Source organism: Micromys minutus (genome assembly GCF_963924665.1).
Source record: "Micromys minutus genome assembly, chromosome: 9".
NCBI classification, from domain to species: domain Eukaryota; kingdom Metazoa; phylum Chordata; class Mammalia; order Rodentia; family Muridae; genus Micromys; species Micromys minutus.
In genome coordinates, this window is record NC_137978.1 from 28,799,917 (window position 1) to 28,814,021 (window position 14,105).

Genomic DNA, 14,105 nt, shown 5'->3' on the forward strand with positions numbered 1-14,105 from the left:
TAAGGTAATGTTCATAAATGTTTATTATTTTGTTGATTTAGTCACACAAATAATAATTAATAAAATCTAGTCTCAAGAATTCTGGTTATTAGTCACTTTCTCTGAACCTGCAAATTATTTTGAGTATATGATTATTTACAAAGAAGTACATCTAAGCCCTGTATTTTCAGTGCTTTATAATTGACAGTATTTATTTACAAGTGATTAAAGGTTATACATGCTAAAATCCTGAAAGTAAAATAGCATGAACATTACTATTCTGGAAGTGTTTCTTGTCTCATTTCCACTTGATATGTACTATACATTTTCTACCGCTGTTTACCTCAGATTATTATTTCCCACACTGTCCTGTGCCTATATTTAAAATAAGTTAAATATCATTGCAATGGAGATTATTTCTTAGAAGATGAGTCTGAGTTTTTATTTATATCCACAAAGGCACTTGAGGAAGAATGGTTGACAGCTGAGTTAGAATCTTTGCACCGAAAATGACCTTTGATAATGGAAATATAGGATGTGATGGTTACAGATTGTAATCTGGGCTCTAGAACTGATTTACTGTTCAGTTCCTGTTTTCAGCATAAAAGAGACTTTAGGCTAGAGGAAAACACAAAACTATATAATTTATATAGTTTTGCATACATTAATGTTAGACAGCTAAGGATAGTGGCAAACATTGGATTAATAAATAGTGCTTAAAGAGCCCTGGTTTTTCCAGTCCTTTTATTTAGTGAGAGTGGCTTGTCAACCTCTGAATTTACTCATACAGAAGAAATGGTTTAGTCTAGCTTGTACTTGAGCTTTGATACTACATGAAATAGCTTATGCAGGATCTATTATATTCTGATCTTGTAAAGATTCTATGATAAGCAGTCTAATAATTACCATTATTAGAAATACTTTAAAGAACTTTATAAGTTTAAAATACTTGCTCATATCTAATCTTTTGTTTCTTTAAATATTTATAATATAGTTATAATCTGGGAAACCTGTTTGGCTAATTGCTTCACAGAGGTCATGTGTATGTGCATGTAAGTGTGAGTATATGTGAGTATGTATATGTGTTGTGGTAAATATTAAAGAGGTGGCTTAACTTTTTATCCCGTGCTTTGACAGCTCCCATGGGGCCATCTGACACTACGGGGATCTGTAACTTGGTACTCCATGCCACCTCTAGGAACTCAGGCATGTTTCACTTCACCACCCCCGCTGCTTCTGTCCCGGGTGGATATGACCGTCCTGGCGTGTTGTTTTCACTCACTTCCCCTTGGCATGTTGTTGCCAAGCCTCAGACACACACATCTAACTCTGTGGTGGGCTTTATATGCTCGGCTACTACACCCTTTGCTCTATTAAGTAGTCACATCAAAGAGCACACCAAACTACTCTGATCCAATAGGTATAATATAATTTGCCAACCCAGATAAGTCAAATGATCTTGTACAATTTCATCCCTTATAAAACATTCATAAAGACCTTATTTATGAAGAGATGTGCAGAGAGAAACATTCACATTTGCCTCCATCTTTGTTCCTCCCCAGTCTCCTCTCTCTCCTCCTCTTCCATTTTCCTAGCCTTTTCCTCGCCTACCTTTCCACTGTCCAATCATGTATCACCTTAACATCAACCCACATACATATGTGAGTGTTTGTGAGAGTATGTGTGAATGAAGGTATGCATATGTGTGAGAGTGTATGTGTGTGTGTGAACCACCTTCAGTAAATTAAAATTGTCAGTAAAATCTAGTAGACACAGTAAAGGATACTTGACAGATATTCGATATTCCCAAAGTGAAATAGAATATAAGTGGTACTAACCTAGACATACCGTATTTTAAATATTCTGTGTTTGTAATAAATGATTTTTGAAATTTGCACTCAAGTTTTTGCTTTAGTTTTCACCTTTTATTGTGATTTTGTAGAAGAAAAGCTATTTGGAGTGTATGCATCCATCTTTAACTACATATTCTAGTCTGAGATAAAATTGATCCAATTGGTATATAGATTTCTGATTCATAACAGAATTTCTAGTTCACACTGATAATTTTGTCTAATAGAATCTTAAATTCAGTCTTGTGCATTGAATAGCAAAGACCAAGGAGTTATCACATGCACAATCTGTACCATTTCAAGTGTCATCAAAGTGTTTTGAGAGATTTCCACTCCATTAATTTTTACTTTTGAATGTCTGTTTTAGTAATTACCCTGAAGTTATATAGAACCATCTCTTTCACTACCCTGCTCAGGATATTTGTTGAACTAATGTGAATTAATTTTCTACTTAAAAGTATGATGGATGCTTTCAGTTCTATGAATGGTTTAACCAGTGTCATAATGAATCTCTGTCCTCAAAATGCAGTCAGGCATTTAGTACTTCATCAGTGGCCTTCACACACCTTTTGTATTTGTACGGCTGCTTGCTCTGAGAAAGGAGAAGTTGCTATGAAGGAATATCTCATCATACAACATTTTCTTCCTTGGCTTGGTCATTTTGTTTTTATGGAGGGACCATTTAAGCCTGTTATTTTCATACATATTCAATTTTTTAGGTTTTAGCTGCATAGCAATCTTCTGTCATTTCTCCCTTCTTCTAGAGCTGATAAACACGTGATATCATTTACTTACATATTTCATTTCATTCTCACAACAGCTCTGAAAAGTAAGTAGGTAGTTTATATTAATGTATAGAAATTGATGCTCAGCAAAGTTGACCAAATTGTTTAAGGTCACTTAGGTGTTAGGAAGTAAATGTGATTGATTTTTCAACCCAGATCAGTCAGTCCTTTTCATAGCTTAAAATAATAATAACGCCAAGATTATTTTAAAAATGATGATTAGAATCTCCCTGTACTCATACTTAGTATGCTGTTTCTACTGTTCACCTACCTTTATATTGCTAGGTTGAAGAGATTTTACTTTATGTGTGTGTGTTCTTGCTTTGGTTCTCTTAAAAGTATAGTGGGGAGAAATTTTGTCTTTGGCATATGACAGTTGCTTGCTTGCTTGGTTGATTTGATTTTATTGTCACCAGATTTTTTTCTGTTCCCTTTCTATCATTTGGATATTTAAAAGTCTTCGCTGTTATGCTCCAGTGTGTCAAGTATTACTTTCTTTTGTCTGGTGCACAAGCTAGGGGAAAGAAGAAGGATAACCAAGATACTTGAGGAGCAGGCTAGAACAGATTTTAGCATCTTAGAATCTTACTAGTAAAATTTTATAGTCCACTCCTGTGTGGCATTTATTGAAAAATCATTTCTCACATGTTCATGTATTGCATTTTTTATAAGGACTTTATAATTTTTTCCTATTTATTTTTGGTTGTACTAATCTGTTATGAGGTCCACTATATAATACAATCTGTTTGAAAGTTTTTATTAGTTCTGGGGGAAAAAAAACCTCTAGGTGGCAAAAGATTACTAACTTTTAAGGTATAATTCAGTGAATGAATATGAATCAATTTCTTTTCAAAGGAAAACTTAAATTGTTACAAATATGAAATTCTCACTTTGTTAAACTAGTTTGAAGACTGCAGTGTTTTTAGGTTGCAATTTTATCTCAATTTTATACTGTATTTTGGGTTACTTTCCCTTTAAACATAATTGTAAGTTACTTTATTACATAAGCATCTATTCTTTTAAAAAGTGTTATTAGGTAAATGTTCAGAGACTCAAAGATGAAAGAAGAAAGTTGTATGTTCTAATCACTTATCAGAATATGATGTTAATTGTCAGATGTAGCTTGGAATATTGTGGTAAATACAGTTACTCCATGAATACTTGTAGTTTTCCATCTGTGAATTAAATGAGCTTCAGGTTGAAAGTATCTGGGAACAGATATTGGATTTGCACTGAATATGTAGAGATTTTTTCTTCAGTCTTTCTTTTTTTCTAAAGACAGTAATGGAAAAGAGAAAAGAAAAGGAAAGGAGGGTTCTGGATTTCTTAACCTTTTAAATGATATGCTCCCAGTGACCTGAAGACTTGCTGTTAGCCCCTGTCTCTTAAAAATTTCACTACCTCCTTCCCCAAAATTACAGTCTTGGAACACATAGACCTTTGGAGAACATTCTAAATTCAAACTAACCACAGCACAACTTTCTAAGATAAGTTGTAGCTGAAATAGTACATTCCTTATACTATCTTTTTTAATACTTAGCAATTAATGTCTGTTCCTCTTACTTCAGAACAGACAGGCCAACTCAGAATGCTATATTAAAGAGACTACGTAATTAGGGCTGGGGACGTGGGTCACCTAGTGAAGTGCTATTCCATATAAGCATGATGACCTGGATATACAGTACTGTATACTGTCTGGATATACAGTACCCACATGAAAGGCATGCATGTCAGTAACCCCAGAGTCTGATGTCCTGGTTCAGCTAGTGACCCTGTCTCAAAAATGAGGTAAAGAATAGTGGAAGAAAATGGACATTGACCACTGGGCCTCCACTATGTGCTTGTGAACAGACTTGCATGGGCATTTGTACACACTTGTACACATTACAGGGACTACTATATGCTCACACAGAACAGTAAACAGAGAGAATGTATAATTGTTAAAAGGATATAAGTGACCCGAAACTTGACTTGATAAGCTTATATTGATTCATAAATACAGCTGGGGTAGTGGATTATATTATATCTTTAATCAGTCCTTGACAATCAGTTATGTAGAAAGTGTCTATGGCTCTCCTCCAGCTGAACAAGATGCCCAAAGGAAAAAAGGCCAAGTGGAAGAAGGTGGCCCTGGCCCCTGCCGTCCTCAAGAAACAGGAGGCCCAAAAGTTGGTCAGTCCTTTGTTTAAGGAAAGGCCCAAGAACTTCAGCATTGGGCAAGATATCTAGCTCAAAAAAGATTTAACATGCTTTGTCAAATGGCCTGGTATATCAGGCTGCAGTGGCAAAGAGCCATCCTCTATAAATGGCTCAAAGTACCTCCAGCTTTTAACCAGTTCACCCAGGCCCTGGACAGGCAAACAGCTACTCAGCTGCTTAAGCTTACCCACAAGTACAGGCCAGAGACAAAGCAAGAGAAGAAGCAAAGGCTACAGGCCCATGCTGAGAAGAAAGCTCCTGGCAAAGGGGACGCCCCAACTAAGAGACCACCTGTCCTCTGAGCAGGAATCAATACAGTTGCCACCTTTGTGGAGAACAAGAAGGCTCAGCTGGTGTTGATTGTTCATGATGTAGATGAGTTGGTGATTTTCCTGCCTGTCCTGTGTTGAAAGATGGGGGTATCCTAGTGCATCATCAAGGGAAAGGCCAGGCTGGGGTGCCTGGTCTACAGGAAGACATGCACCACTGTTGCCTTCACACAGGTTAACTCGGAAGACAAGGGTGCTCTGGATAAGCTGGTGGAAGTTATTAGGACCAATTATAATGACAGATATGATGAAATCCACCGCCACTGGGGAGACAAGTGTTCTGGGTCCTAAGTCTGTAGCTCGCATTGCTAAGCTGGAAAAGGCAAAGGCTAAAGAACTCTCCACTAAACTGGGTTAAATGTACACTAAGTTTTCTGTACATAAATATAATTACAAAATTATCTTAAAAATAAAGTTTCTATGAAGATATTTGCATACCTCTAAGGTATTGCTGCTACATTGCTACTAGTATGTTGGCTAATATGTTTTTTAACAAAGATTTGACTTATTTTTCTTGATGTCAAAATTAAGGTTATTATTGTTCATGCCAATAACCTCTGTACTCAGAGATCTATATTTTAGTAATGTAGCAAAATCAGTAGCACTTTCATAATACCATGTGTGGTGGTTTGAATATGCTTGGCCTAAGGAGTGGTACAATAAGGAGATGTGGCCTTGTTGGAGAAGTGTGTTACAGTGGGGGTGGGCTTTTAGGCTCTCCTCCTAGCTGTCTAGAAGTCAGTCTTTTCCTGATTGCATTCAGAACAAGATGTAGAACTCAGCTTCTCCAGCACCATGCCTGCCTGGATGCTTCCATGCTCCTGCCTTGTTGATAATGGGCTGACCCTCAGAATCTGTCAGCCAGCCCCAATTAAGAAGCTATTTATAATTAATTGATAACTGCTGGGGGAGGCAAAATGGAGTGACTCTGGCTGCATAAACCACCCTTTAGGGGCAGGCCTTATGCTCAGGAGTAGTTGATCAACACAAAATGTACTCCATGTGTGGTTTTTCTTTTTTGGTTTCCTTCCTTCCCCTCCCCTCCCCTCCCCTCCCCTCCCCTCCCCTCCCCTCCCCTCCCCTCCCCTCCCCTCCCCTCCCCTCCCTTCCCCTCCCCTCCCCTCCCTTCCCCTCCCCTCCCCTCCCCTTCCCCTCTCTCCCCTCCCCTCCCCTTCCCCTCTCTCCCCTCCCCTCCCCTTCCTCCCCTCCCCTCCCCTCCCCTTCTACTTCCCCTCCCCTCCCCTTCCACTTCCCCTCCCCTCCCCTCCCCTCCCCTCCCCTCCCCTCCCCTCCCCTCCCCTCCCCTCCCCTCCCCTCCCTCTTGTGACCTTTTAGGTGAGCAACTTCTCCAAAGCAGAAACTTTCCTGAGACATTTCCTGGATGATTTCAAGGTTTCACACTTGTATTACAGAACCACGTTCAAAATTTGCTTGCTGTTTTTAAGCTTTTTGCCATGGCATCAGTTTTTTTTTTTTCTCCCTAAAGAGGTGTTGTAGTAAATAATTATTTTTTTCCCATAGAGGTATTGTAATAAATTATTATCTTTTCCCATAAAGGTGTTACAGTAAATTATTATGTTTTCCCATAGTGGTGTTGTAAATTATTAGTTTCAATTGGTTTTTACCCTGCTTTTGATCATTCAGTTCCCAAATAAAAGGCATACAACTTTTATATTTATAATCAGCACTGGAGCTGGACAGTTATCTACCCACTAAGCTATTAGTTTAACCTATAGTTATGACTTGTCATATTGGATGGGCCACTCTTCTCAGACTGGCCAGCCCCCATGGCCAGTTCTTACTATCTCTTACTCTATGGTGTCTTCTTCTCCTTTTTTTCTCCTCCTGTTCCTGCTTCTGCTCCTCTCTTCCTCCTGCTGCTCCTCTCTTGCTGTTGCTGCTCTTCCTCTTGCTCCTCCTGCTACTCCTTCTCTGTGGCCCTGCCTCCAATCCCAAGCCCAGGATCCCAAACTACTCCTATCTTTCTTCTTTCTAGCCACAGGCTGTAGGCATCTTTATTCACCAATCAGGGATAACTTGGTGGGGGGGGGGGCATTACATAGTATCACCCATGCGCATTCTCTCTTTCCTGGGTACAACTAGGCACTGGGGGGGGGGGCAGTATTTAGCATTACAATACATAGCAAAAGACTAAACCTCAACATAGAGGTTGTGTTTATTCTGTTTGTTTTACTTATTCTCAGTGTTGGGCTGGCACTTGGGCGACTGGATTTCTAGTTTTGGCATAGCCGTTTATTTGCTGTGGTCTTTCAGGCAAGTCACTGCTCTCTCTGGGATATCGTGATCATTACTTAATAAAATATTACTGCTTTTTTTGACTCCTTATTTATTATTTTAAAAGAAAGGCTGATTTTGTGGTTGGATATATAGTTTTTTTTAAAGATATATACCACATTGGTAATGATGTAACAGGGGTTTCACTTTGACAAAATACTGCCTGTTTTTTATACTTGATTTACTGTGAAACAGAACTTTAAAAATCCTTGACATTTCCTTAGTCATGAATGTAGGAGGTGACTCCTGGTTAGTCTCTAGATAGCTTCAGGGTTGGCTTTGGTTCAGTGTTCAGAGGTTTCAGTCAGTGATCAATTGGTCTTTTTCTTTTTGGACTTTCAGTGAGCAGTGCCTCATGACTGGTAGAAGATTATTAGTTATGGGACAAGAGAGAAAGAGAACATAGTTGGGACTCACTTCCCCCTACAGGGTGTACCCTTCATGACTTTAGGTCATCCCAGCCAAGTTTTGATCTTAATGATTTTACTATTTCCAAATAGCAGCTGCTTGGGACTAAGGCTTTAACATGTGGGACATCCAGTGTGCTAACCATGCCACCATTCTTCATTTTGTAACCTTGTGATTACCTTCTAGCTACTAATTTTGTTTTGGGTAGCACTTCATTGTTTTATCAAAAGCAGCTTGGTTGCTGAGGTTTAAACAACTGAAATGCTGCCGTTTGGTAACAGGATGCACTTGAGCTGCCCAGAATTAGAAGGGACAAGTGGAATAGAAAAATATGAGAAAGCATGTGGGTAGTTTCTTAGTTTATTGATGTTTCCCCACAGTAGCACTGACTGCTCTGGAAGACAAATGTGCTTTTGGAAGGGATCCTGTCTTTGAAAGCAGCAGTCTGTCTCCTATTCACTTCATCAGACGTAACTGCTTTCCCTAAGTGCAAGGTGCAGAGGAAGGCAGAGGAAGAGTGCTGGCAATTTTGAGAGTAAGCTCCAATACTTAATTAGGGGTAGAATCAGCTACAGTTATCGGCCAGCACATTTGTTAGTGATTCATAGTAGCTAACAAAACTGTGAGATTTCTTTGAATATATAAAGAATAGTACTTTCTCCCTTTTTGTGTTCTTAACTAATTATAGGCTATTTTTTTGTGGTCTGGTTCTATTATGCACATTAATTTGAGAAAATAGGCTCTCACAGCAACACTTCTGTCCATCTGTGTACTGGATGCTGTCTGTAGATATCTGAAGGGTTTTGCACTGTCCAGTGCAGCCAAAGAGTTGTGCTCTCCAAAGTGGGGAGAGGGAGTTGATCTTCCTTAGTGGCTGCTGTTCTGGATGGCGAGACATTGGTAGGGGGAGTTAGATCTTTTTAAAAAATTAGTTAATTAAAAAATTTTCATGTTCATTGGTGTTTTGACTGCATGTATGTTTGTGTGAGGATGTCAGAAGCTCTAGAACTGGAGCTACAGACAGGTGTGAATTGCCATGTGGGTAGTGGGAATTGAACTCAGGTGTTCTGGCAGAACAGCCAGTAATCTTAACTGCTGAACCATCTTTCTAGCCTCTAGTGGAGATCTTTAATAAATCAAAACAACTAATCTTAATGCAGTTCAGTTTATTAACTTTTTCTCTTGATTTTGATTTGTAGATTGTGTTTTGAAACATCTGTGTAACCTACACACATAGAGATGTTTCTGTAATTTTTAGAAGCATATACAACTGGCACACATGGCAACTAACTGTAGTAATGATATATTAATTGTAATTATATATAAAGTCATCCATGTATGGCTTGAATGTGTACATTTATGTCCATGATACTTAAACATCACCAATGATAAGTCTTACAGTAGTAAGATGCTATTCTGGTCCTTCCTACCCACCCTTAGCAGTGTGATAGATACACCTGCTATCATGACCAGCAGATCCTGAGAGGCAAAGTGAGGCAGGAACTGTGAGTGAAACAGACCTTATGCGGTTGTGCACAAAAGATTTATATGTATGTATGTATGTATGTATGTATGTATGTATTATGTATGTATGTATGTATGTATGTGTATATGTTAATTATTATAACAACACACATACATAAATGTTATGTTATAGAACCAAGTTTTTAAGATTTGCCTATTAGAATATGGGTGTTTAACTATGTGAAACAGATCTCCAGAAACTTTTTACTTTTCCAGACTAGAATTGTATACTTGTTTAGCAACAAATCTTCCTTTTCCTTTCCAAAGTTCCCAGCAATTACCATTTTATTTGTCTATGAATTCTATTATTTTTGTTAGGTACCTCATATATATTTCCTTGTGTATACATACAGTATTTGTCTTGTCTCTGAGTGACTATTTCACTTAGTGTAATGTTTTTAGTCTGTACATGTTATAACAGGACAGACTTTTTGTTTTTTTTTTTTTAAGGGCAGATAGTATTTTACTTACTGTATGTTCATACTATATTGCATTTGTTGATTCATTCACTTATGAGAATTTTAGTCACTTTGCCTTTTGCTGCTATGAATAGTATGACTGAAATAGGTGTGCATATATCTCTTTCAGATTGCTTTCTGTTCCTTTGGTTATCTACCTAAAGTAGGATTGCTGTTTTCCCACAAATACTTTAAAGTGAATGACTCATAGCCATGACAAAGTATTATGTCACTTTTGAGAAAGAGAAAGGTTTTACTTTACTTCGCATTTGGGAACATCATGCTGGCTGCTGTGTGGAGAGACCAAGTATGTGGGCATGATGGACTTCTTCAGAAGTTCCCATTGGTTATAAGTGATAATGCTAGTATGGGAATAAGACAGGATAGTTTAAAAGCAACCACATCAGAATTGATGAGTTATCAAGTAAATTCAGTAGTTTTTTTTTTTTTTTTTTTTTAACAGAATGTTGTCCATACTAACTCCCCCTTCAGTAAATGGAAATAGACAAAGTAGTATGATTTAATAACAAGACTTGGGCTGAGTGTGGTGGTGCACACCTTTAATTCCAGCACTCTAGAGAAAGATGGAGCTCTGATTTAAGAAGCCAGCTGGTCTACAGAGGCAGGGACCGGTCAGGCAGTCTGTGTAAAGGTTCCTCTAATGAGTCATTCCTTTGTAGAAAGTTAAAATCTGTACTAAAAGGTTATAATTCACAGTATCTGTTTGATGTGGAAATAGAATCGTAGTTGGAGCTGATGTTGGCAGCTTAAGACCTGCTAAATGAGTGAACAAAATTTGCTGCTGTCAGTTAATGACCTGCAGGCTTTTCCTTTACCCTGACCCATTCCTTACTGGTAGGGTCAATCTTCTTAGAATTTGGGTTCTGGTTCAATGAGCCAAAAAAGTAGCTTTGTAGTATTGGAATGTCACCCAACTGTATATATACTTTATTGTAAATAATTGTGAACAGTGGTCAATAAATAGTTTTATATTTCTTTTAAAAATACCACTTTTCTTAGGACATAATTTATCTACTAGAAGAATATGATTCTTTCTTGTTCAAAACTGTGGTGTTAGTGCCCAGACAGTTTTAGGTTAATAACTTAAAAAAAAAAAATGTTGTCTAGATTGATGCTAGATTATATGTAAGGGGTCAGTGTAAATGAAAGAAGAACATTTTTGTTTTGTTGGAAGAATAAACATGATGGCAAGATGGAATTGTGGATGCTAAAATACTAGTGTCCCATGGGTTAAGTATCTCTTACCTAGGTAGTTTGAAAATAGTTAAATTGTGACATACTGTGTAGAAACAACTTGAACAAAAATGTAACGATTTCTGTACTCCCAGTATTTTCCACAGATGGAAAAAAATGGATAGTTGATGAAACAATGCTAATATTGCAATAATTATTCCTCTCTTTTACAAGTTTTCCAAACATGGGCCTTATAAGAGTCATATTATTAATTTGATCTGCTTATAATATATATTGTTACATAAAAATGCATTTATCATTTTTATTTTCAAATGATGTTTGAAATTCTTTTTATTTGTATAAATTGCATACTTGAAATATATTAGTTTTAGTATTTAGTTGTATTTATATATAATCAGTCTGGCAACTCACTTTTTAAAATCTCAGATTATACTTGAATTATTTGAATATAAAGTAGATGTGTGGGAGTGGGAGGAAGCAAGCAGAAATTATCAGAAGTATGAAGAGAGGATCACAGATTTAAAAGAACACTTGAAAAACTAGGCTATGAAGGAAGCCAATAAATAATTGGTCCAACAGTTGACTTAAAAAAAATACCTTTTGAGTAGTTTAGTTAGAAGACCAGTTTCAGTGGGTTAATTTCAAGTTGAGTTTACTCAAGGTCCATACTCCTTGGGGAGTCTGATTAGTCTATATGGAGCCATTGTTATTTGACATAGCCCCCCATACTGTATTTTATTATGGTAAAGTAGAAGCACTTAACAGAAGATGTTTATCATTAAGCGAACTTCCAGTATTTTGTTTAAATAAACATTTCAAGATATATTTACTTCCTTTTATGGTATTATTCATTCCACTAGTTAAGTTACCTATTTTGTTAAATTCTTTTTGTTGTTTTGCATTCCAGGCAGCTATCAATGGTGTAATACCACAGGAAAATGGCATTCTGCAAAGGTATGTTATAAAACATTTAATGATTTGATGATGGTTTTACTAATTTTTTCCATTTACCTTTAAGACAGAAGATTTATTTTTATTTTTATTTCATGTATTTGAGTGTTCACTTGCATGTGTGTAAGCGCAGCATTTGCAATGCTGGCAGAGTCAGGCCTGAAGTCAGCTTTGATACCCAGGACTGGAACTGAAGATTCAGGTGGTTGTAAGTTAGTTAGCATGTGACCACAGGGAACCAAATCCAAGTCTTTGGCAAAGCATCCACCTTAACTTCTGAGCCATCTCAGATTGCTAACTCCTGGATTTACTTTTTAGTGGAGCTTTAGACTTTTGGTCAATAATACAGGCATTATTCTTTTGTGTCTTTTGCATTAATTAGTTCTCTAATGTAGGTAATTCTCTAAATTTTCCAATGCATACCCCCTTTTTATTTTAGAGCACAGTCTCATGTATACCCATCTTGTCTTGAGCTGCCTATGTAGCTACATCTGGCCTTAAATTATTCTTTCTTCTACTTCATCTCCCAAGTGCTGGTATGACAGGCATGGGGATTCTTATTTTAACTATAAAATCTATATGTTTTTTACTAGTTGAATAATAACAACTTTTCCAGTGATTTGATGACTTTTAAATTTTAAAGAAAACTTTCCAAATCATCTTTTTAGTCATAAGATAGAGGGAGCTGAAAAGAAGACATGGCTCCATAGTTGCAGAGTGTGATTTCCCCTGGCAGGTCAGGCTTTAGCTCCAAGCTTACTACAGGTCGTTCCCCTTTCCTAGTTGGGGTTTCTAACTCAGGACAGTGTGTAACAATTTCAGTAACTCTTTAATAGTGACACATCCCAGAACACAGGACTATTACTGTACCTGAAATGTACACTGCTAACCTATGGATTGGTTTTGTTGGCTTTGAGTCTTTGTTACAGGTACAATTGGAAGATGATTTTAAAAGAGAATTAGAATGTTTCAACATATACTATGAAAGAGTGGGTGTTTTCTTCTTCCTCTTCCTCCTCCTTCTGTTCCCCCCCCCTTCTTCTTCTTTTAAAAATATTTGGATATCCCCCCTCCTATGAGGAAAGTTTACCCTCCCATATCTTTCTTTGTTTCTTTTTCTTTTTTTTCCCTTTTTTGGATATTTAATGTATATATATTTCAAATATTATATCCTCCCTCTTCCATTGCCCCTCCCCGTTTCTACCCACCTACTTCCACCTCACTGCCCCGGCATTACTCTACACTGGGGAATGTAACCCTTCACAGGACCAACGGTTTCTTCTATTGATGCCAGACAATGCCATCCTCTGCTACATATGCTGCTGGAGCCATAGGGTCCCCCCCCCCCCCCATGTGTACTCTTTGGTTGGTGGTTTAGTCCCTGGGAGCTCTGGGAGGTCTGGTGGTTGATATTGTTCTTTTTATGGGGTAAAAATTCCTTTCAGCTCCTTCAGTCCTTTCTCTTAATTCCTCCATTGGGGTCCCAGTGCTAAGTTTGATGGTTGGCTTCAAGCATCCTCATCTGTATCAGTATGACAGAGCTCTGGCAGAGCCTCTCAGGAAACATCCATATTAGGCTCCTGTCAGCAAGCACTTCTTGGCATCAGCAATAGTGACTGGGTTTGGTGGCTGCATATGGGATGGATCCCCAGGTGGGGCAGTCTCTGGATGGTCTTTCCTTGAATCTGTACTCCATTCTTTGTCCCTGTATTTCTTTAGACAGGAGCAATTCTGGGTTAAAATTTTGAGAAGGGTGGGTGGCCCCACTCCTAACTGGGGGCCTTGCCTAACCTCCAGATATGGTGGTCTCTACATGTTCTCTCTCCTCTTTGTTGGGTATTTCAGATAATCTCATTCCTGTTTGGTCCTGGGAGCCTCTTGCTTTCCTAGCATCTGGGACTTGCTGGTGGTTACCCCCAACTCCCCATTCCCCCAATGCTACACAGCTCTATCCAAATTCCTTACCCTCTGTATATCATCCTTGTCTCCTCCCATACCTGATCCTGCCCACCTCTTTTTTTCCTCTCTCCCTTTTCTCTTTCTCTCAAGTCCCTCCTACCCTTCACCTCCTGTGAGTATTTTGTTTCTCCTTCTAAGAAGGACCAAAGCATC

The 14,105-nt window shown here is 38.0% G+C and overlaps 1 protein-coding gene across 1 annotated transcript in view; it reads left to right on the top strand.

Annotated features, from left to right (window-relative positions):
• FAF1 (Fas associated factor 1) overlaps positions 1-14,105 on the top strand; it is a 265,810-nt gene that overhangs the window by 35,013 nt on the left and 216,692 nt on the right. Inside the window, exon 3 of the mRNA XM_080921695.1 lies at positions 11,950-11,996. Coding sequence (XP_080777821.1) covers positions 11,950-11,996 — 47 coding nt within the window. The remainder of the gene's footprint in view (positions 1-11,949; positions 11,997-14,105) is intronic.